The sequence below is a fragment of the Scyliorhinus torazame genome, chromosome 17 (assembly GCF_047496885.1).
Source record: "Scyliorhinus torazame isolate Kashiwa2021f chromosome 17, sScyTor2.1, whole genome shotgun sequence".
Lineage (NCBI taxonomy): Eukaryota > Metazoa > Chordata > Chondrichthyes > Carcharhiniformes > Scyliorhinidae > Scyliorhinus > Scyliorhinus torazame.
In genome coordinates, this window is record NC_092723.1 from 167,252,663 (window position 1) to 167,278,095 (window position 25,433).

Sequence of the window (25,433 nt, forward strand, 5' to 3'; positions counted from 1 at the left end):
GAGACGTTCACTGAGCATTCCTGGTGGTCCACTCAACCTGCTCGGTTACATTAGTGTGAAGCAAGTGTGTAAATCGGGCGTTGAGGCCTGCGGTGGTCGCAGCAACGACAAACGAGTCTCCTCTCCTTGGCTCCAGTTTTGCTCCAACATCAGTCCAGCAGTGTTTTCAATTTAAAATTCCCATCCTCCCTCCCGTTCAAATCACAGCACAGCCTCCCCCTTTCCCCAGGTCTCTGACTTTCTCCAGCCTCTAAGATACCTGCGCTCCGACAATCCTAGCCTTTTTCACATCCCGGAATACCTCACTGATGATGGCTATGTATTCAGCTGCCTGGCCCCTCAGCTCTGGAATTCCCATCCAATACCCCAATACCTCTCCGGATCTCTACTTCCCTCTTTTCCGATATTGTTCCTCAAGATCTACCACCTTGACCCAAGCTTTTGGCCATCTGCCCTGATATCTCCTCACGTGGCTCAGTGTCATATTTTATGTAATGGTGCACCTGTGGTGTGCTTCAGGATATTTTGTTGCAATAGAAACACTTTATAAAGGGCCTAATGCCGTTTTAAGTGGTTACTTTATACACTGGAACCAACTAATTTAGCATTAGGCCAAATGCCTGTGCAGATAGGCCTCAGGCCGTCCCACTGCTGGATTGATGTGTGTTCTGCATGTTATATGCCTGAGAAATGTCCACCACACACACAAAGTTCAACCCTCAGTCCTTCAAACCCATTGAAAATCCATGCTGTTCAATGGAAAGGCTAGGGTTTTAATTTACTTATCGATAGTGTCAATCATGGCTGGGTGGGTTACACACCTGCCTTCGGGGAATGTGGGTTCAAGACCCACACCAGGGGTTTAAACTCACACTCGCAGCACAGTCCAGAGGTTACAAATGGAGCGATCTAAGTGAAAGTGATCTGACCTCTCCTGGCAACAATCATTGGGAGTTGGAGGATGTGATGCTGTCTCACAATGCAGATGTTTGGTTGTTTTATTTTCTTGTTGCGTGCACCGAGGTACAGTGAAAAATATTGTCCTTTTGAAATTTTTATTTTAAATTTTTTTTATAAATTCAGAGCATCCAATTCATTTTTTCCAATTAAGGGGCAATTTAGCGTGGCCAATCCACCTACCCTGCACATCTTTGGGTTGTGGGGGCGAAACCCACGCAAACACGGGGAGAATGTGCAAACTCCACACAGCAGTGACCCAGAGCCGGGATCGAACCTGGGACCTCGGCAGCAGTGCTAACCACTGCACCACCGTGCTGCCCTGAAAAGTATTGTTCTGAGCACAGTCCAGACAGATCATTCCATACATAAAATAACATTGGGCAAACATAAAATACACAGTGTAAATACATAGACACAGACATCGGGTGAAGCATACAGGAGTGCAGCACTACTCAGTAGCGAAGATGTTTGAAGAGATCAGTTCAGTCCATTAGAGGGTCATTCAGGAGTCTGGTAACAGCAGGGAAGAAGCTGTTTTTGAACCTGTTCGTGCGTGTTCTCAGACTTTTGTATTTCCTGCCCGATGGAAGAAGTTGTAAGAGTGAATAACCCGGGTGGGAGGGGTCTTTGATTATGCTGTTGGCTTTCCAAAGGCAGCGGGAGGTGCAGACAGAGTCAATGGATGGGAGGCTGTTTCACGTGATGGACTGGGCTGTTCATGACTCTCTGTAGTTTCTTACGGTCTTGGGCCGAGCAGTCGCCATACCAGGTTGTGATGCAGCCAGATAGGATGCTTTCGATGGTGCATCTGTAAAAATTAATAAGAGTCAATGTGGACATGTTGAATTTCCTTAGTTTCCTGAGGAAGTATAGGCACTGTTGTGCTGGTATGATGGCGGTCTTCCTGTGTGCAGACTATCATTCGTACGATGGGCATTGCAGAAGGGAAAGTATGTGTGGCTGAGTAAAAGCTAAGAACATCATTTCTTGCCTCTCACTCTCTGCAATTTCTCTTTCTTCCCGCTTTGTAGGCAGGATGTGACCGACACGCCGAGCTTCAAGCAGTTAAGGAGTTGCAGGCTGGTACATTTATTCGGCTCAAAGCGACAGGCTCTTTCATCATTGTTAAACAAAGCCAGCGTGAATATGCATTAGCAACTTTTTCTCCCCAAACACATTAGGAACCTGTCAGACAGCCAGGTGACAGTTTGCTACAGTTGGTTGGAGTGTATAACTAAAGCAAACATGTGCAGGGTCAGATGTCATCAAATAAAGGGTGTGATGTAACTCATGTTCAAAGTACAATTAATCATATTCACCTATTTAATATGCTTTATTCAACTAAAAGAATGTCAAATAATATTCCTTTAAAAATAATCTTCACCCGAAATATTTCATTAATAAATAACCTGTTGTGTGTGGAAGTGTAGCAGTTATAAATCACAGGACTGATGTATGTGTCACACTCAATTAAAAATCTCATTAGTATCCCTGGTTGACGCGCAACACTTTATTATCTAACTGCGGCTACAAGTCTTTTTTTTCACGCTTCCTCGGAAAGCTTTGAAGTGTATTTCAGGTCACATTTACATGATTATATAAAACAGTTCAAGTACAATTGTACAACATGATTTTGTTGCCTTTCCATTGAATCCCCTGAGTGCTTGTTGTTTTGTGGGAGCAACTATAGTCGGAGCCACAGAGAATGCAAGCGCTTTTGCCAACGCAGATGGGAAGAGGTTTAGCGGTGAGGTCCCCAAATACTCAAACAACTCAACAATGGAAGTGGCAGCTGCGCTGGCATTCACACAGCATGCCAACGTGTACTCGGAAGCGATGGTGACATTTTTGTGTGTGACCAAGGGCAATTAGGGTTGGCCACAAATGCTACCCTTTGACACTGACCCCGACTCTGGCTGGAATGCTCCGGCCTCACCCGCAGTGGGCCTAATGATGGGCCGGAGGGGAACATATCGCAGGAGCGAAAAAGTCCGTTTCCTGCACGACACACTTTTCCCAACATGCCACATCAGGAACGCCATTTGAATACATCAGGATATCATGGACGGTCATCCTCAAGGCAGCTCGCCGGAATCACTCTGCCATACTGGATCAAAAGGCCACGCTGGTGTCTAATTAGATTGGCGTGATTCACGACCGCATGTAAGCGATGTGCACCTGGCGACCTGCTCTTCGCTCGTGACTGTGAGGTCTGTTCCCCTACCTTGCATCACACAATGTCCACAGCACCTTGGACTCTGCACTGGCATCACAGGCAGCATCACTTTGCTCTCACGGTGGGGTTACAGAGGCAAGAGTCTATATACCAGACCAGCGGGAAGGTAGGGGTAGGTTGAGGTCAGGAGCTGAGCGATATTGGCGAAACCCACACTGAGCAGGTTATTACTAAATGCTGCTTGATGACATTGTTGATGATTCCTTCCATCACTTTATTGATGATTGAGAGTAGACTGATAGGGTGGTAATTGGCCGGGTTAGATTTGTCCTGTTTCTTTTGTACAGGACATACCTGGATAATTTTATACTTTGCCGGAACTGGAACAGCTTGGCTAGGGGTCCAGCAGATTCTGGAGCACTAGACTTCAGCACTACTGCCGGAATATTGTCAGGGCTCATACAGTATGGAGTGGCTTCAGCCGTTTTTTGATATCACATGGGGTGGAATCGAATCGGCTTAAAACTGGCATCTGTGATGCTGGGGACCTCCGGAGGAGACCGAGGTGGATCATTAGGGGCAGCACGGTAGCCTTGTGGATAGCACAATTGCTTCACAGCTCCAGGGTCCCAAGTTCGATTCCGGCTTGGGTCACTGTCTGTGCGGAGTCTGCACATCCTCCCCGTGTGTGCGTGGGTTTCCTCCGGGAGCTCCGGTTTCCTCCCACAGTCCAAAGATGTGCAGATTAGGTGGTTTGGCCATGATAAAATTGCCCTTAGTGTCCAAAATTGCCCTTAGTGTTGGGTGGGGTTACTGGGTTATGGGGATAGGGTGGCGGTGTTGACCTTGGGTGGGGTGCTCTTTCCAAGAGCCGGTGCAGACTCGATGGGCCGAATGGCCTCCTTCTGCACTGTAAATTCTATGAATCCACTCGGCACTTCTGGCTGAAGATTGTTGCGAATGCCGCAGCCTTGTCTTTTGCACTGATGTGCTGGGTTCCTCCCTCATTGAGGATGGGGATATTTGTGGAGCCTCCTCTCCAGTGAGTTGTTTAATTGTCCAACACCATTCGCGGCTGGATGTGGCAGGGCTGCAGAGCTTAGATCTGATCCGTTGGTTGTGGGATTGTCTATCACTTGCTGCTGCTGCTGTTTGGCATGCGGGTAGTCCTCCGTTGCAGCTTCACCAGTTTGGCACCTGATTTTTTGGTATGCCTGATGTTGCTCCTGGCATGCCCTCCTGCACTCTTCATTGAACAAGGGTTGATCGCCTGACTTAGTGGTTGTGGTAGAGTGGGGGATATGCCGGGCCATGAGGTTACAGAATGTGGCTGAGTACAATTCTGCTGCTGCCGATGGCCCACAGCACCTCATGGATACCCAGTCTGGAGTTGTTAGATCTGTTCTGAATCTATCGCATTTAGCTCAATGGTAGTGCCACACAACACGATGACGGGGTCCTCAATGTGAAGATGGGACTTTGTCTCCACAAGGACTGTGAAGTGGTCCCTCCTACTGATACTGTTATGGACAGATACATCTGTGGCAGCAGGTTGGTGAGGATGAGGTCTGGGATGGTCTTCCCTCTTATTGGTTCGCTCACTAGACCCAGTCTGGCAGTTATGTCCTTTAGGACTTGGCCAGTTTGGTCAGTAGTGGTGCTACCAAACGACTCCCAGTGGTGGACATTGAAGTCCCCCACCCAGTGTACATTCTGCGCCCTTGCCACCCTCATTGCTTCCTCCAAGTGTTGCTCCACATGGAGGAGTACTGATACATCAGCCGAGGGTGGATGTGGTAATCAGCAGGATGTTTCCTTGCCCATGCTTTAGTTGAAGCCATGTGACCTCAAGAGGTCTAGAGTCGATGTTGAGGACTCCCAGGGCAACTCCCTCCCGACTGTATACCACTGTGCCATCACCACCTCGCCACCCAGGGGATGGTGTTAGTGGTGTCTGGGACGTTATCTGTAAGGTATGATTCCGTGGGTATGACTATGTCAAGTTGTTGCTTGACTACTCTGTGAGACTGCTCTCCCAATTTTGGCACCAGCCCCCAGATATCCAGATATTTGTAAGGAGGATTTTGCAGGGTCGACAGGGCTGGGTGTGCCATTGTCGTTTCCAGTGCCTAGGTCAATGCCGAGTGGTCCATCCAATTTCTTTCCTTTTAAACTTTGTAGCAGTTTTGATACATTGCTGTGGATCTGGAGTCACATGTAGGACAGATCAGTGAACCAGATGGGTTTTTACGACACTCAACAATGGTTTTGGGCTGCATGTGGTGCAGTGGATAGCACTGGGACTGCGGCACTGAGGACACGGGTCCGAACCCCGCCCTGGGTCACTAACCGTGTGAAGTTTGCACATTCTCCCCATGCCTGTGTGGGTTTCAAGCTCACAACCCAAAGATGTGCTGGTTAGGTGGATTGGCCACGCTAAATTGCCCCTTAATTGGAAAAAAAAAAAAATTGGGTACTCTAAATTTACAAAAAAATAAACAATGGTTTCATGGTCATCGTTAGACTTTTAATTCCAGATATTTATTGCAATCTGCCGTGGTGGGATTTGAACCCTGGGTCTCTGGATCACAAGTCCAGTGGCAATATCATTACGCCACCACCTCCCCGAGTGAATGAAGAGTCTGTTCACTTTCCAGGTGGTGTGCGAAGGCGGGGCAAAGGGAGGATGGACATGTGGGTTAACCAATGAGAGCGTGGAGCAGATGGAAATTGGTCACGTGATGAAGCTATTGTGAAAGCATCCAACCCGAGTTGGCAACCCTCCTGGGATCATACATGCGTTAAACAGAATCACAGAATTGTTACAGCAGAGAAGGAGACCATTTGGCCCATCATGTTTGCAATGGCTTCCTAAATTAACAACATACCCAGTACCAATCCACACCTTCGCCCTGTAACCTGCATGTTTTTCCTGTTCAGAAAACAGTCCAATTCCATTTTGAATGCTTCAATTGAATCACACTCTCAGGCACTGCATTCCAAACCCCAGCACCCGCTGCGTAAAAACATTTCTCCACATATCACTCTTGCTTCTTTTACTAAGTACTTTAAAGCAGAGGCAGATTGGTTATGTTTGGTGTTGTCAGATGTGTTTTCAATCTTGAGCAGGAACAACTTGAGCTGAAAGTCCCACACAGTATGAAGATTTTCACCTCACTTTGATCTTCAACTACCTAAATTTAACTTGGTTCTCTGATTGTAGAGGCAGATCGGAGGGATGGCAGGGTGAACTTAGAATTCCTGCTGAGATCTGGCCTTCGTTATTTCGCAGCTGTTTATGGAATTCAATTACTCTTAGGCTCCACTGCCTGAGGTCACTGGGAATTATCTTAATCTTCTATCATTTTGTCATTTATTTTTCTTTTGCCTTGTTAATAATCCCCCACAAAGTGTGCAGATGGTTGGTTTGCCACATGCAGGTTTCGTGAGGCTAACATCCTGTTTGCATTCTCAAGATCTTTGTTCACCTGCACACCTTAAGGATGATTGAAGGAAGCTGAGATGTGACAGTCTGGGTTGGGTCTCCACCAGAATAAATACATTTATGCGACTGACTTATCCTGGTAAGCATTTGGTGACGCACAGTTTAACACGTTATTAGGTTAATTTAGTTGAACTTCCAAAATAATAGCGCCAAAGAAATTGAGGGTAATTTTGACTGTAAGTGATACAGTGGATTAACCGCCTGTTATACTCCTCTCCTAATTTTAATTTGCATTGACTTTACCCAAAGGCAACCTGTCTTTCCTCATAACGAAAGCGATGGGGGCTGCAGATATCCTTTGGAAGACTAATGACATCAAGGGGTAGGGGACAAAAGTGGCGGAGAGGTATATGATCAGCCATGATCTGCTTGAATGGTAAAGCAGGTGCGATGGGCCGAATGGCCTACTCCTCTTCCGATATCCGATGTTCCTGAGACCACGCTTGAAATAATCAAGAGACAATGTGAATAGATCATGACCTATGGGCAATAGCAAGTTTGGGCATGGAAACTTCTGAATCGTGGGAGCAAGGAACAACTGATGGAATGGAGTTCCACAGTTGGAAAGTCCGAGGAAATGACTGCAGAAAATGGATTGCTAAACTCTGTTTTGATAAAGAGAATGCAAGAGAGCTTTTGCTCTGATCTGGAGAAGCTAATTGAGAGTCTAATTTCAAACATTCTATCACAGTTAGTCTTTGTTTCCTCCCTGCCTTTTCCTTTCCTCAGAATAAAAGCACAAAATGCTGGCAATACTCGACAGATCAGACAGCATCTGTGGAGAGAGAAATAGTGAATGTTTCAGGTCAATGAACAGGATGGATTTTTTCAACCCTGGCATTGGAGTGTCCACAGATATCGAGATTTCTGTACCTCTATTATATGTGTTCTGTGTTGCCATTTTCCATACCAGAACCTTTGATATTGCCAACATGCACTCCTGACATAGATTCCTGTTTTAGAAATTTAGTTACAATTTATACCTAGATGAGCATTTAAAAGTAGCTTCCAAGAAAAATGTAATCAATATACAACCCCAACATGCACCGGTTTTCAATAGTTGGAAAAGCCGGCCGAACTTTTCCACCTCGTTCGCAGCAGGGGTTTTCCGGTGCCGCTAAAAGCTAATGGAGTTTTGGCCGGAACACCAAATTTTCCGTTCTTGCTTGCAACGGATGAGACCAGAGAATACCGCCCGTAGTGTTCATGGCAGAGGTTTTGTGGCACAGTGGTGGCGCCTGTACCTGTGGGATGGAAGTGCTGCGTTCGATGTCCACATCTGCACCTGATGGCCATGGAAGGTGTGTTCCTAACATGGCCAAACAGGTTGGGTATCAACCTGTGAATCTTCCCAATGCGACTGATGGCAGCATGAGAGTTTCCTGGGCAGCCATGCTGGAGAAAGGAATGACAAACCACGGCAGTACTTCGCCAAGCATGATCATGGACCAATCCAATGGTCACCCACGCCCTCTCAGGGCATGGGGGGAGGAGTTTCCAAAGTTCCCAAATTCCCCCAAACCCATCAATCTTTGAATATTGTGCCCTGTGCCCCATGTGGGCCTGGAAAAGGTTAGCAATTGGGCACCAATCAGTGGCATTGGAGTGATGCATTGCAATGCTGACTAAATTGGCACAATTGACTTGTCAAGGAAAGGTCAGGGAGCTGATTAGGCAACTGACTTGCCCTTGCGGCAGGTGAGGCACACCTGATGCATGTGAAGACTGCAATTTGCAGTCAACGTAATCTTTAGAGAGCACCCTAATCCCCCCAGCTGCCATAGGCTGCAGATTAAAACCAGCCTTCCGACTTGGACAGCCGCCACCCGTGCATTAATCTTTGATGGGCTGGCCTCCATAACCAGTGGCCTTGAACATCCAGACATCTCGGCCGGGATTCTCCGACCCCCCGCCGGGTCGGAGAATCCCCAAGGGGAGGCACGAATCCCGCTCTGCCGCCCTGAAGCTGGCTGCCCTATTTTCCGGCGCCGTTTTTTGTGCGGCGGCGGGATTCCCGGCACGCCAGTCGGGACCCGTTGACAGCAGCCCCCCCCCCCGGCGAATCTCCAAGCACTGATGGGCCCAGCGGCCATCCATTTTTGGTCAGTCCCGCCGGCGTGAATTACTCACCTCACGCATGGTGGGACCTGGTAGGTGAGTGTGTGGGGGTGGTCCTCGGGGGGGCGCGGGGGTGATCTGACCTGGGGGGGAGGGGGGGGGGGGGTGCGGGGAGGGGGTGCCCCACAGTGGCCTGGCCCGCGATCGGGACCTACCGATTTGTGGGCGGGCTTGTTCCGTGGGGGGACTTCTTTCTTCCCCGCCCCTGTAGGGCTCCGCCAGATTGCCCAGGGGCCTGCGCGAGGAAGAGGAGCCCGCGCATGCGCAAAAATATGCCGGCCAGTCAGCGCATGCGCGGAATCACGCCAGCCGTTCCGCACATGTGCGAACTCGCGCCAGCCCTTCTGCGCTGGCTGGAGCGGTGCCAACCCTCCGTCGTCTACCTAGCCACCGAAAATGCAGACAATTCCACACTTGCGGGAGCTGTTGACGCCGGAGTGGTTGGCGCCGGTTTTCCCGCCGACGTGGGGACTTAGTCCCCAGAAGGGAGAATCCCGCCCCTCATGCCCTCTGGCTTCACAGTGCTGCCTGAGTGTGGGGATTCATTCTGACTGCACTCGTCCTCCCCCTGTGAACGTTTTCAGCCCTCATGAGGCTGGAGACCACCCATTGTTTGTCAGAGACCCCATGCAGTCTGGCATCTCACTGGACCCCACCCAAGGACCTCAAAGTTGCCCCTTGTGTTGATCCTGTGGATTCACCGGCTCCCTCCCACTTTCCAGCTGTCACTCTGGAAGGGCGATCCCTCAGCAGTGATATCGCCACAGGCACAGCAAAGGGGACACGGGAAGCGATGCTCACATACCAGCTGCCAGACCCCTTCAAACCTCAAGGTTCACAGGCACGAAGGGCCGCTGAGGCCTGCGAACGACCCCACCCCCTCGAGATGCCCGGACTTAACCACTTATCTGAATCACCCGCATCCTCTCCGGTGCACCCTCTGCAATTGGCACCCTGGAGGATGGTGGTGACCAGAGCTCTCCTCTCTGATATCCCCTCTGGAGGTGAGGTCGCCAGGTTCTCGTTTTGATACAGCTGCTGTAAATGGTTCCGACGTGACGTCTGCCAACGACGTGCGATGAATGGCGGGAGATGTCCCGGCAAGAGAACGTGCTAATGTATGTAAATGAGGCTCCCGACCTCCCATAGTAAAGGGCGTGGAAAACTGGAAAAAGCAATCGAGAATTGTATCTCCTGATTCTCCGTTATTTGTGCGCGCGTCGCTGTCCTTACTGTCGACTGACGCGGGCCGAAAATCGCCCCTATTGGAAAAGGTAGATTCGGAGTTGGGTATGACCCCTCGCCTGCAAATTACTTGGCAAGTGCACCCAAGGCAGTTTAATTGTACTGTTAACTGTATCATTTCAATCTTACTGACACTTTGCTGATAAAATAGGAAAACTGGATGTAAGGGCAATGTGAGGGTTGACTGGTAGCCACTCGATTTCATTTCTGTAATTTATTGTGCAGAGAATATACTTAGAAACTAAAGTCTATACTGTACTCTGAAACAAATTGAGCATGGAACGGGCCTTCGCCAGCCCGGTTCATTGGGGATCGTAAACCTGTTTTACATCCCAACTAATACTCTCTCCCATTGAAATGAATGAAAATAGAGTTGGATATGGTGAAAGCAGACTGTGGGTTCACTGTGAACCTGCTTTTTGCTACTCAAGTAGACTGATTTCGCTCCTTTTTTAAAAATAGTTTCGCTCCTTTTTTAAAAATAATTTTGGAGGACCCAATTCTTTTTTTCCAATTAAGGGGCAACTTAGCGTGGTCAATCCATCTACCCTGCACATCTTTGGGCTGTGGGGGTGAGACCCACACAGACACGGGGAGAATGTGCAAACTCCAAACGGACAGTGACCCAGGCTGCGATTGAACCTGGGACCTCGGCGCTGTGAGGCAGCTGTGCTAACCACTGCGCCACCGTGCTGCCCTGATTTCGCTCCTAATATCCATTATGTACGAAAGAAATGTGATCTCACTCTGAGACTATAGCTAGAGTTATGACCCCCTCCTCCTTCCACAAACAGCATGGAGTGCTCAATCAAGCCTCTGAATATACCAGAGTTACCTTCTTCCAATCCTTACCCCCTGCACCAAGCCTCGGAGCACTGGACTGCGAACACTGACACCAATGTCTCTGGTAATCCCTGAAAAAAAATTGCATATCTCCGAAACCATTCCTACTGCTGCTGAGATGACGTTGATGTAACTTTGTACAATGCATTTGTGTACATTCCAAGCCTGTTCCCATAATTATGGTTCAGTATTGACAAATCACTTCAGTCTCAGTGAAACTTTAATGAACTCTGTCTTTTGAAGAGGCAAGGAAGCAACTATACAACTCATTTTGTGAATGAAATTGACCTTTATCCGAATCGGGAAATAGGGGCCGGGATTCTCCAAACCCGTGCCAGGTCGGAGAATTGCCGGGGGGGGGGGGGGGGCACGAGAATCGCGCCACGCCACTCCGACGCCAATCGTGCCGTGGGGCCGTGCTGGTCGGGGGCCGTTGAAAGCTCCGCGCCCGCCAAGTTCGGCCGAGTCCCGCCGGCGTGGGTTACGTATGGTCCTACCCGGCGGGACCTCGGACGTCTGGCTGCGTGGGCCGTCCTGATGGGGGGGTGGAGGAATCTGACTCCCGGGGGGAGGGGGGGGGCCTCCACGGTGTCCAGGCCCGCGATCGTGGCCTACCGATCGGCAGGCGGGCTAATTTTGTGGGGGGCCTATGTTCCTCTGCGCGGGGCCCCTGTTGGGCTCCGCCATATTGCCCGGGGGCCGGCACGGAGCTGGCCATCCAGCACATTCTCGGACCCGCGCCGGCTTTCGAGCGCCGGAGCAGCGGACACCACTCCGGCGCCGTACTAGCCCCTTAGGAAGGGGTGAATGCCTGGGCCTGGAGGCCCTTTGACACCGGAGTCTCTCGCGCTGCTTTTGACGCCGCCAGCAGAATCTGGCCGCGGGTTCGGAGAATCCCGGCCATTTACACATTTCTCCTATTGAAAAGAAAAATCTATACAATTCTGTCTCTGCATCTGTTGTGGCTCTTGCCTCTGATGCAGAAGGTGTAGGTTTTGGTCCCACTCCCGGACTTTCGCACAAAAATGACAAATGATGCCCCTGTAGCAGTGCTGAGGGAGTGCTGCACTGTTGGAGGTGCTGTCTCAGATCCCATCTCTCCTCGGAGGTGAATGTCAATGATCCCATAGCACTATTTTGAAGAAGAGCAGGGTAGTTATCCCTGGTGTCCTGGCCATTATGCTTCCCTCATTCACATGCCGTTATCACGTTGATGTTTGTGGGATCTTGCTGTGCCCAAAATGTCTGTTGTGTTACAAGAGTGACTACATTCAAAATTACTTAATTGCCTGTAAACCTCATTGAGAGACCTGGGGCGGGATTCTCCGTTTTGCCGGCGCCTGGGGGTTCCCCAATGGCGTGGGGCTGCCCCACAATGGGAAGCCCCATTGACCAGCCGGCGTAACGGAGAATCCCGCCGGCGGGTCGGGGCAGCAAAGTGGCGCGGCGGGGTGGAGACTCCAGCCCCTGATGCTCTGTAAGGTTCTACAGAACTGCAAGCCTCTCTTTTTCTAACTTTCACACATCCCACTGGCAATGTCCCCTCATTGTGTTCAAAGTCTGGACTCCTAGATGCACTGTTCTTACAAGTGCACGCCCTGCTGTTTCAACTCTGTCAAACACCTCACATTGGATTTGGATTTATTGTCATGTGTACCGAGGCACAGTGAAAAGTATTGTTCTGCATGCAGTCCAGGCAGATCACTCCATACATGAAAATTATAGGCCATATGATAAATACACAATGTAAATACTTGGGCATGAACATCGGGTGATGCATGGAGAGATCAGTTCAATCCATTAAGGGGATCATTCAGGAGTCTAGTAACAATGGGGAAGAAGCTGTTTTTGAATCTATTAGTTCTCAGACTTTTGTATATCTCCTGCCTGATGGAAGAGGTTGGAAGAGAGAATAACCCGGGTGGGAGGGGTCTTTGATTGTGCTGCCCGCTTTCCCAAGGCAGCGGGAGGTGTAGACAGAGTCAATGGATGGGAGGCAGGTTCGCGTGATGGACTGGGCTGTGTTCACGACTCCGTAGTTCCTTACGGTCTTGGGACAAGCAGTTGCCATACCAGGCTGTGATGCAGCCTGATAGGATGCTTTCTATGGTGCATTTGTAAAAATTGGTAAGAGTCAATGTGGATATGCCAAATTTCTTTAGTTTCCTGAGGAACATTAGGCACTGTTGTGTTTCCTTGGTCGTAGCACCAACATGGTTAGGTTGAAATAACAGAGGATCGATCAGCAAGGAAATTATCCACAAACAGTGCAGAATCCTGCAAGGGCACAGCCAGCACTTTCTGGTGATATACAGCATTGTGACATACTGAGTGGGCAAAAGAGTTAGAAATTGATTAAATGGAATTGCAGGTTCTGCTTCCAAACTACTGTGATCACAAAGATAGTTAATAGCTGTTTTGCTACCAGCTGGGCCCAAACCTGGTATTAGTTATAAACAAAACTAAGATTCTGCCCCTTCAGATCTCATTATAACAGATAGCTGGTGTGATGAGCTTCAATTTGAGACAGACTGACTGGGACTATAAGCATCATGATGCAGGGGTTGGCTTTTCCCAAGGCTGATCGCTGTATTCGGCAGTTGTGTTTCTGTATGTTTTAATAGATTCTTCGGAGAATCTCCTAGATCAATGCCGGATTAATTAGATGGTTCGCAAGTAGTTTTCTTCATTCACATATTTCAAAATTTTTGGATGAACATTCAGAACCAGCGATTGGGTTTTAATCAAGGTTAGAATCATCGGATGGTTACACGACAGAAGGAGACCATTTGGCCCGCGGAACGCATGCTAGCATTCTCTGCAAGAGCAGTTTGGTCAGTCCCATTCCCCTGCCCTTTCCCTGTTGCTGTGCAAATGCTGTCTCTTTGGATGCTCACCTAATTCCCCTTTGAAAGCCACTGGGCTAAATGTTCTAGCCCCGCCCAACATGGGATTCGTCTTGGGTGGGGCAGAAGGTTTGACGGTCCATTGAAAGTGCCGTTGGCCTCGGGCGGAAATCTCTGGCCTCGGGGCGGGCGGGACTGGAAAATGTGTCTCCACCGGCCTCTCGAGCCTCTCGACAGTGCATTTGAGATTGTAACCGCTCGGTGTGTAACAAGATTTCTTTCCTCATGTTGTTATGGGCCAGGGTTTAGAGAACCCCAAAGTGTATCATGGAGTTCACCTGACCCACAACTTTTAATAGATTGTGGTATGGGGAGCACATGGCCCACTCTACAGGTGTGATACTTCAGAAAAGGACAAGTATTTTTTAAAACAAAACAATGTTTAATCTATGAACGCAAGTTAACCTTTTTTAAAACAAACAGTGAACATCTAAGCAACCATTTATTTAAATACAACCCCAAAGACTACAACCCTAAGTAACCCTGTAAGCTGTCCTTTTAACATCCAAAAGACTTAACAAACCTTCAAACAGGAGCACATTAGATTTACATTCAATACTGAAACCTTTTACAATTCTGAGTTCACCAAATGATCCATAGATAGTCTTTGGATGGCAGAGATCAACAGTACAGCTCTACTTCAGATGCAGCTCACTGAAAAAACACAGACACACCCAAGCTTTTCTCAAACTGAAACTAAAAAGCAGAAGTAGAGCTCATCCCCACCCATACTCTGACATCACTCCAATAACATGAGCAGCTCCATTTCTTAAAGGTTCATTTCTTAAACACCCATTTCTTAAAGGTACTCTCACATGACAATGTCGTCTTAAATTCTTTGACCTACCACTTTGAATCTGTGCCCTCTATGTCCCAGCCCTTCCTCGAGTGGAGTGTTTCTCTCCATCAACTCCAGGAATACCGAGGACGTATAACTGAAGTGCTGAAGCCAATCTGAACCTGATATCCGGATATGACTCAAAACCTGTCCCAAGAGTCTAAAATTCCGACTGCAGTCACAGGCACTTTGTGGAGTTGGGTAGTTGTGCAATAATTGGCACAATTATTCTGGATAATTGGATTCTTTAAATGTTAATATTTGAACTTATAACACTATTAATTCTTTATGGCTTAAAATAAACATGATGTCTGTACAAATGACTTACAGTAAATTTCACACAAATACATTACGTGTTCATGCAATAATATTTAACAAATTTAACTTTAAGCCTACGAGGAGCAAAATCAACCTGAAATCAGAACAGAAAGCATAGCAAGTCAGGCAACATCTACGGAGTGAGAGAGAGAAAGAGCGTGATCATTTCAGCTCATTGATCCTTCGTCAGAGTGAAATTCAGGGTTGTTTAAGGAGTCAACGGGTGTACGAGGTAGGAAGGAGAGCAGAATCAAGGCCACGATCAAATTGGCCATGATCTTATTGAATGGCAGAGCAGGCTTGAGGGACCAAATGGCCTACTTCTGCTTCTAATTCATATGCTTGAATGCGCTGTTTGATGCTTGTACAAGCCTTGAACATTCGGTGACAGAAACTGTGGGTGGCGGCATGGACTTCGGTCCTGCCGCTGTCAATGGGTTTCCCGTTGTTCCCACCCTCCACTTCCGGGGGACCCATGGCGGATGGTCGCAGTTGGCAGGACCGGACAGAATATCCTGCCCTATGTCAACATGCAAGATAAGATTTGGTAGCATTGATGATGGAGAGGCCAGGATAAAATAGGCAAAGACAAGGTATTGAATGCTCACAAGGAGGACAAACCTCAAAATGGACTGGTTGGGCCGAATGGCCGGAACCCATGGTTTAACTTCAATGTGTAGATGATAATCTATTTTCAGTTTACTCCTGAGAGCCTTTCACAGATATCGTTGTTGTCTGGACTTTACCCCCTTAAGTAGAAGTTCATAAACAAAGGCTATCATTTCTTGCTTGACCCAAGATTTTTGCAGTGTGCATTAGATTATATTGTGCATAAACATCCAAAATGAGTGATCATAAGTGTAAGATACTAATAACTCCAGTCAGGAATTCAGGAGAAATTCCTTGTTTAAAAAAAAAGTAAGCCTTGCATCGCAACAACCAGATATCTCAAAGTCCTTTGCACCCAATTAAGTACGCTTGAACTGTTGTAATGTGGGAAACATGCAGCCAGTTTGTGCACAGCAAACTCGGACAAACAACAATCTGATAATGAGCAGATAATTTGTTTTGTGGTGTTGATTGAGGGATAAATATTGGCCAGTACACCGGAGATAACGCCCCTGCTTTTCTTCCAAATAGTATCATGGGATCTTTTGCATCCATCCAAGCAGGCAGGTGAGCCTTAATGTTGCATCCAAAAGACAGACAATTGTTACGACCACAGCAGATATTATTTGCTGAGCAAGCCAAATCCCTGAGGGAAACTTGACTGACGGATCATAACCCTTTTTTTGTATTCTGAAAATGAGGAGAAAAAAAACACTGAACCTAGAAGCATAGAACTCCATAAAACTTTTAGGATTTTAAAAACTAAAAGAGGGCTTTTAAAAACTAAAAGAGTAATTAATAAGAAGACATAACATAAAGAAAGTCATAAGGGAGAAAGGAATAAAGGGATACTTTGGTAGTGTGAGGTTAAATAGGGTGGGAGGAGGCTGGTGTTAAGCACATTGGGATAGATCACTTAGGTTGAATGGCCAACGTCTGTGCTTTAAATTCTAAAATATAAGAATGTTATGGGCTGAGTTTTATGCTTCCCCACCGGCAGGTAAATGGTGACCGGGGGCGGGGGGGGGGGGGGTGGGGGGGCAGGTTCAGTGAGGGGACAGCACCTAAAATTCAACGCAACCTGTCTGAAATTTTATGGGAGTACAGGGTAGGCATTGCTGCCTACTCTTGGGCCTTTGTTGCCCTTAAGTGGCCAATTAAGGGCCACATCCTTCCCCAGTTGGTATTTAACCTGCAGTGGAGGGAGACCCAAGTCATGTAAGAAGCTTGGCAGCATTAGCTGCACAAGCTGGTATGAGATAAGGGGCAGGGACCTCCTTTGAGGGGCCCACAGGCCCAACAAAGGAATCCGTCCTCCCACAGGGTCTTTAACCCTCCCCCTTGCCCTCCCCTCCGCATCTTGAATCTTGCCTTCCCATTCAACCGCTCGCCAAGACCCCTGACCCCACATTTATCTTTCCACCCGTGCACATCAGCATGGTGGACTGCTGCAATCCCAGCAATGGCCACCACTGCCGACTGGCGCTGATGTGACTACAGAGCTGTCAGCGGATCAGATTGACCAACAAATTTCTAAGGTGGGGCTTTCTCCAAAGAAAGTGGTGAAGTTTCGCCTTAAAGTAATTAATACTTCTTCCAATGTCAAATTGTTGGTGGGGGGGGGGGGGGGGGTTGGGGTTGGCAGCTGTTGAAACCATGGGCAGTGGAGGGTGGGGGTGGGGGGGGGCTGCTGTTGAGACCGTGGGTGGGCTCCCTTCCGCCACCCAACCTTTTAGCCAGGGTGTGATGGGGACAATGACACCCTGTAAAATCCACACGCAGAGTCTGCTGACCAGGCCAGTTCCTCATGTTTCCAGGATAAACTCAAAATGGATTGTCCTCAAATCTAGCAAAACCTGGGCCAGAACGTGTCTTTGATAGTTGACTTTGACAGTCACCTCTGGCTGCACCTTGTTCATTACCCTAACTTAAAAGGCAAATTAACCGTGACATATAAAGTGCTGGGTATTGTTTGGAAATTAATGGATAAGTGTGGATAGATTGCGTGGACCAAAGAGTCTTTTTGTTCATTTAACTGAGACTTCTACCGACAAAATTGATTCCAACCACTATTAAGTCGCAGACAGAAAGCTTTAAACATTTGAATGATACCATTGCTCAATGTGGTTTCCATAGGTGACATTTAGAATCACAGAATATTAAAGCATCCTTGAGTCTTTGAAAGGCTATCTGGTTGCTCCCACTCCCCTATTTCATTTTTGTTTAGCTGTTTGATGCAACTGAGTGACCTGCGAGGGAATTTAACAGTCTGGAGTCACATTTGTTTTTCTATCCTTATGAAGAATTTTGAAATTCCACAAGAATAAAATTGGTTTATTGTGGCCAGTGAGCGTGTTCAACAGTAATTCTGAATTTGTGTGCTGTTAAAACCCCAGTTGCACCACATCCAACTAGGTATAACGTATTTGGGGCTTTTTATAGTGATACTAACAGCGTAAAATGTATGTCCTCACCGGTTCAACTGAGACTGGGTGTCCCAACTGATAGATTCACCATTATTACCACCCCATTATTACCACCCCAATATTTCTATACCTGCCTGCTGACATCGCTGCGGCTGCCAGATGCTTGGTGATACCCTTGACTGGGCTCCAGGTTTAAATTTCATTGGGAGAGGGGAACCCCACAACACAAAAATCAGATTCCTCTGGGACGTTTTGCTCACGATCGGCGGTGAGCGCCCTTGTTTTGCCAATTACCAAATCCAAGCCATTAAATATTGAATTTGTTTCTGCTGACTTCATGCTTTAGTCAAACAGGTCAACTTGACAAAATGTCTTTTGTACAGCTTAGAAGTTAGATCACAACTGATGTGAAAGCTTCACTTTATAACACTATTTCCCTTCCCTTCACAGCTCTCTTGCTGCTCTATGACGTCACAAACAAAACATCGTTTGACAACATTCAGGTAGGTGGATCTTTATGCCTAGTGAAAGAAGCACGCATGGTCAGAGGGTAATGTATGTATAGCATCTGATGTATGATATTATGGGGTAACTCTAGCCAAATGTGAAGCTTGTAGCGGGTGGCTATATATTTGGTGAGAATTGTCTTCATAGACAATTTTGTGGGTTGGCAGCGTACAAAGTCAGCTCATTGCTGAGAATATAACTAACGTCCACCTTGATGAAGCAGAAAAAGAACAATTCCTGTCACAAGGTAAAATAAATGGTCAGTTCGCTAACTTGAAAGCACGGCCTCGGTATTTTGAGCCTTGAAGAATCGTGGAGGTTATGATGAAAAAGAATATTATTGTGCATCACTCGCAAATCAACTTCTCTTTCTAAATTAACAGATGTTTAAATCCGTTCAAAGTAAGCGGATGAACTCCTCCGATGAGTACAGCCTAGCTTTAAACTTTAAAGTGTAACACGTTATGCTATTATCAGATAGGTTGTTCCCAATTTAATGAACATGAAAAACATGCCTGGCTATCTGGAGGTGTGATATTGGGAGAGATTTGAGAGCTCTTGCTCAATTTGTTTGGTGCTATCAGTGTTGTGATAAAGGAGTGTTACACCTCTTCCAGTCAGCTATTGAGACATGAAGCTAAAAGTATCCTTTTCAAGGAGCTTGACTTCAGCCTGACATGAACAAGTAGCGAAGTTTGGACACTTGGCATGCATTGACACAGTTTTGCTTTCCCTATCAGGGCATGGTTAGGGGCAATAAAAAGTGAACTGAATGTTTGTAACGAATAAATTATCTTTCACCCAGAATTTTCTGAGCAGCAGAGTTTCAGCGCGAGGGTGGATCGCTTCCTCGGCTCCTGGTCAATATCGTCAGTTAACTTGTGCCAGTGAAAGAGGCTTTCACGATCTAATGAATTGATATGTCATCACAATGGGAAATGAGAGACGATGGTGCACATATGTGTGACTGATCTCTTAATGGTTATGTATCTGGTTCTGGGCGGCCTTGTAGAAATCAGCTCAGCAATTTGTGGGGATCAATCATTGCAACGTAATAAAACTGCTCCGGTGGTGTTGAGTTAACATTTTGTCTCCAGTTAGAAAGGAACCGTTCCTTTATCTTTTGGCCTGAGGTCCTTTGGACATTTTTCACGAGTGCTCTTTTTCCTCAAGATTCAGATGGATACTCTGTGATTGTACAGCATTGGATATGTGATTGTGGAAGAACTTACTGCTGCCCAGCTGAGCTATCTTCAACGCCATTGGCATTTAACATTTTAAAGTGGTTCAGTCTGCGACTGCCTAAAATTAGAAGCCATTGTGTAATGCCAACTTTATTTTATTTGGGATTTTGTAACCACCTTCTGCATATGATAAATGCTTAAGCACGAAAATTCATGTAAATTCACTATGTCACCTCCTCTGTAATTGTATAAACCTACAATCGTCCACTCTACCCTCCTCGAAACAGGGCTTCTTGTCCATCTCCCCTTTCTTCACACCACAATGTGCCTTCGACTAATCCTAATGATCCTAAGCTCCTGAATTCCCCCCTAAACCTCTCTGTTTCTCCAGCTCTCTCTTGCATCTTCCTTTGTTGTGTTTCAGTGCAAGGGGTGCTTAGGTTCCTCAGCAGCATTGTTTAACATTGTCATCTACCCTGCTCCTTCTTCCCTCCTTCCCTTTCACATGGACACTCGCTTCCGCCTCTTACTGGTCTTGTGACCGTTCCTGACCTATTGGGTGATATTCCACAAAACTAGAGCAGCACGAGGAGGAAGGAGCCCCTGAGTGCTGCTGTGCCGTGAGTCCAAGAACGGAGCTCAAGGAGTCAACATGGGCAGCCGTGCCTGTAAAATGCTGACTCTCTCCCCTAATCTGGCCACTTGCCCTGCCTGAGGAGGATTTATAATTGTGTGGGACCGTGCAGGTGCTGCTTAATGGATCAGGTGCCAAGTATAATCATTGTACGTGGCTGAAAATGAATTCAATGTTATTAATAAAGGGTAGGGATTTAGTAACGAGACAGCAGTCTCATTCCTCAATCATGACATGGCTGAAGTGAAAACCTCGTATCATTGATTTTGAAATGGTGCAGCTTTAAAGCATAACACCTGTGAATATGAGAGATCTGAGAGATGCCAGACAATATTCAGGTGTCTCTTGTTCAGATGTCTCCCATTGCCACGTTTTAGATTGTGCAAGAATCCAGCTGAATCCAGTTCGGCTTGGTGGTTTTAAGAGGCCGATGATACAAAGATAGGTGATGGGGCAGGTAATATGGAGGAGGTAGGGAGGCTGCAGAAAGATTTAGACAGTTTAGGAGAGTGGTCCAAGAAATGGCTGATGAAATTCAACGTGGGCAAGTACGAGGTCTTGCACGTTGGAAAAAAGAATAGAGGCATGGACTATTTTCTAAACGGTGACAAAATTCATAATGCTGAAGTGCAAAGGGACTTGGGAGTCCTAGTCCAGGGTTCTCTAAAGGTAAACTTGCAGGTTGAGTCCGTAATTAAGAAAGCAAATGCAATGTTGTCATTCATCTCAAGAGGCTTGGAATATAAAAGCAGGGATGTACTTCTGAAGCTTTATAAAGCATTAGTTAGGCCCCATTTAGAATACTGTGAGCAATTTTGGGCCCCACACCTCAGGAAGGACATACTGACACTGGAACGGGTCCAGCGGAGATTCACACGGATGATCCCAGGAATGGTAGGCCTAACATACGATGAACGTCTGAGGATCCTGGGATTATATTCATTGGAGTTTAGGAGGTTGAGGGGAGATCTAATAGAAACTTACTAGATAATGAATGGCTTAGATAGGGTGGATGTAGGGAAGTTGTTTCCATTAGCAGGGGAGACTAGGACCCGGGGGCACAGCCTTAGAATAAAAGGGAGTCACTTTAGAACAGAGATGAGGAGAAATTTCTTCAGCCAGAGAGTGGTGGGTCTGTGGAATTCATTGCCACAGAGGGCGGCGGAGGCCAGGACGTTGAGTGTCTTTAAGACAGAAGTTGATAAATTCTTGATTTCTCGAGGAATTAAGGGCTATGGAGAGAGAGCGGGTAAATGGAGTTGAAATCAGCCATGATTGAATGGTGGAGTGGACTCGATGGGCCGAATGGCCTTACTTCCGCTCCTATGTCTTATGGTTTTATGGACACTTGCTCCAATTTTTGAAGCTTCTCTATCTTGTGGGACAGCATCATTGTAGCTTGAGCCTTTCATTGGTGTGTGGGAGTTATGAGCTTCACGTACTCATAACTGATAATCACTGCCGAAATCTCTCTGCGCGCTGCAAAATGCAGCCCTACAAGACTAATTAAACATTAAACCTGAGTCAGGCACTATGGCCAAGGCAGCAATGATGTTTCATATTCATAACTAAGCACCATGGACCAAGAGACCACTTCAGGCGCATCTTGCTTTTGGGGCTGGGTGGGCTGTCTGGAGCACAGAAGGTTGGGCGGGATAGCAGAGAAGGGAAGATGGGTGATCGTTCCAGAGTGCTGTCAGATGTGACGTTAAACTGAGGCCCTGTCTCTTCTGTCAGGTGGATGTAAAAGATCCCATGGCAATAATTTGATGAAGAACTGGAGATTCATGAAGGCAGCTCACCACCACCTTCTCAAGGCCAACTAGGGATGGACAATAAATGCTAGCCTAGCCAGAGCTGCCTACATCCAATCAATGATTTAAAAAAAAAAATGATTCCCTGTATCCTGGGCCAATACTTATCTCCAATCAACATTATTAGACCATAAGACTTTGGAGCAGAATTAGGGCACTCGGCCCATCGAGTCTGCTCCGCCATTCAATCATGGCTGATATTTTTCTCATCCCCATTCTCCTGCCTTCTCCCCATAACCTCTGATCCCCTTATTAATCAAGAATAATAAAACAGAACATCTGGGCATTACCACAATGCTGCTTGTGTTAAAGACAATTCTGTTTGCTTTTCTCCAAACATCATCACTGCTCACACTGCCCTTTGGCTCCTGCAATGGTTTGCATCCCTTTCACTTCCCTCTCCCTTGAATATTACAAATGTCACGTGTGCTTAAAAGCCAGAGATCTGAGAAAAGCAACAGGCGAAGCTTAGCAGTGAGGGAGGAAAATTGGTGCATTTCGGTGCCTTCTGAGGGCTAATTCTATTCAGATTTCCCCGAGTAACTAGCAATTTGTGTGACAGTCGATTCTCCTCTGCCTTTGATGAAACACTTCAAGGTCTTAAAAATTGCTGGAAAGTGCAGGATGACACAATGGATTCTGCAGTCACCCTCTGCAACCTGACTGCTTCATCATTGGCCACTTCGGTAAAAATAAAAACACAGTACAATTACATCAAACCTCAAACGAAACCCATCTGATGTAAAGTGTGGACTGGATTCTCAGAGAACATGGTGGTGGTGCTCCTTTTTGTGATAAAATAAGTTTTTAAAAACTAATTTTCTGATTGGAAAATTAGCAGAAAAGTTAAAAGAGTCCAGTCCTTTCAACATTCCTTTCATAAATAATCAGATTGTTAATGGGTTTTTATAAAGATAGAATTATCAATCAGTGTAGACAATAACGATACTGGAACATTTGCTCAGCTTTGGTTCTGATCAACATATTCTGTTAGCCTCCTGGCTAACTGATGCTCAAATAGCCCAGTTTAATTGTGACATTTCTACTTTGTGGGTATTTTCCAGATGGCCCTTACCCATTTCCTTAATCCGTTCATGTACCTCTATAAGATCACCACGGAGACACCTTGTTTAAGGTCCTCGAAGCCCTTGTCTTCTAGCCCCAAGCATTAGACTTATGGCTCTTTGCTGCATGGTTTTGTTTTTCTTGACAAGTAGCCTCGGGTGCAAAACTCAAGGTGCAATCTGACCAGGAGCCCATGAACTTTGATCAGTTTCTTCTGTATCTTCTTACGTAGCTCAGCATGTGTCAGTCGTGGCTCAGTGATCACGCTCTTGTCTCCATGAGTCAGAAGGTTGTTGGGTGCAAGGTCCCATCCCAGGGTTTGGGTATGTCATATGGGCTGAAGGGTCTGTGCAGTACAAAGGGAGCTGCTCTGTCAAAGCTGCGGTTAACCCTAGGTCCCACCTGTCCCCTCAGTTGGAGATAAAAGATCCGATTGCACCATTAGAAAAAGAGAATTATATCCTGTCCGCTGGCCAATATTCATCCTGCACCCAGCACCACTTCAAAAGATTATTTGCTCACTTTCGGATTTCTATTTGTGAGAGCTTGCTGTTGGTAAATTGGATGTTACAACAGTGGCTACACTTCAAATGTACCTGATTGGCATTAAAAACACTTAGATATCCCGAGATTATGAAAGGAGCCATACAAATGCAAGTCTGCCTTTTTTCTTACTTTCACAGCCCTGGGTCAGCACTGTGCACCCTGCCCCCTAAGATATACAAAAAATGCAGGACTGTGAGAAGCCCATCTGTGGAGAAATGAGGAGCTCTGAGTGAGAGGGTTAAACTGAAACACTCCTTCCAAATGCCACAGAATGACTTTGACATTCAGTAACACTTAATCTCCAGTAACTGGTGTATGTTTGTTTCAATTCAAGGGCGTCTTCAGTTCAATCTTCTGCCACAGTCTGACAGGCAGATAAAGCTTTTCTGTTCGATTATGTTCAACTTGTGCGAACACAAGAGTGTGATTCACCTTGCCGTTGTCCCCCTTTTAGAGCTGGCAAGCTAAACAAGGAGTGCAACCAATGTCCTTGTGACGTTGCTGTGATCTTTTCATTAAACTGGCACCAGCCAGGAAACCCAGGGTCTCGGTGCCACCTTGACGTTGGCTGCATACTCTCAATTTGTGCCAAGCGACAGAGTTGCATATTTTTTCATTGCCTCAATGTAACCACAGACAGAATGTAACAGACAGAAATCATTGACTGGTGTCTGCAACTCATAGACTGCCACTGACAATTTTTAGACTGGTATCTGCAATGGCTATGTAACTGGGAACTGGGTAAATAATCCAGAGGCTAGACAAGTAATCCGGGGGGTTCAAATGACACCAGGCTGTCACCTTGCGGTGGCAATTAAACCCACGAGGCAAAATGTTTCATGGCTCCCGGAGTGTGAAAAAAGCTGGAATTTCACTATAAACTCTCGCAGCTGAATATAAAAAGAAGTTTTGATACATTCCCATTGGCTTTGAATCGCAAAGATTGAACATCAAACTGCTGGATAGTTATTCAACCTTTGCAATTTTCAATTCAAAGCCAATGGGAAGCGCTTCCATCCTTTGAAGCAATAAATAATGAAAAAAGAATTTGCATTTGCTACCTCTTCATCCTCGCATCTCAAAGTGCCTCGTAACCAATGTAGAATTGCAGGCACTGTTATCAGGTAGCCAAGGGCAACAGTTGGTCGTTGCTTAGCAAGATCCCATGGAGAGTAAATTAGATGAATTTTAACCCATTTTGGTGGCACGAGCGGAAGGAAAAGCATAACCAAGGTATCGGGAGAACTCTTACTTGAATAAGGTCATAAGCTGTCAAACAGCTGTCTCTCTTTCTCGTTTTCTCCGTCTTTCTCACTTTCTCTCATTCGCTTGCACTCTTATTCTCTCTCCCTTCCTATGCAGCAGGAAATGCCCTTGAGAAATTGCCCTCGGTGCTGCATAATAAATGAACCATCTGCCAAACAGGAATAAATTGTAACGATATCCACTCAGCTTTTTGTCAGGAAGTCTCAGAGCGAGGCTATTTGGAATGGATCATCTGTTAGCGAGTGGATTGTGCAGCAAGGGTCTCACCAGTGTGTCGGTGTTGAGCTGCAGTTGGTTCGATTCATGCTTGGCAGCAAATTTTGACTCCGTTCCTGAACAACTCTACAAAGCGTCGCCTCTTTGCTGAAGCTATTTTTTAGGAACTTTGCGCCCACGAGGGTCAGAGCTAGGGAACTGTTTCAGGCCCTCACTTCAGAGGCAGCATGGCTAAATCTGCCATCGCAAACTTTCAG

At 46.6% G+C, this 25,433-nt stretch overlaps 1 protein-coding gene across 2 annotated transcripts in view; it reads left to right on the top strand.

The window, feature by feature from the left end:
• Window positions 1-25,433, top strand: part of LOC140394383 (ras-related protein Rab-26-like) — a 448,240-nt gene that overhangs the window by 279,245 nt on the left and 143,562 nt on the right. For both annotated transcript variants that reach the window (XM_072481594.1, XM_072481592.1), the window contains exon 5: window positions 18,395-18,447. In XM_072481594.1, the coding sequence (XP_072337695.1) occupies window positions 18,395-18,447 (53 nt within the window). The remainder of the gene's footprint in view (window positions 1-18,394; window positions 18,448-25,433) is intronic.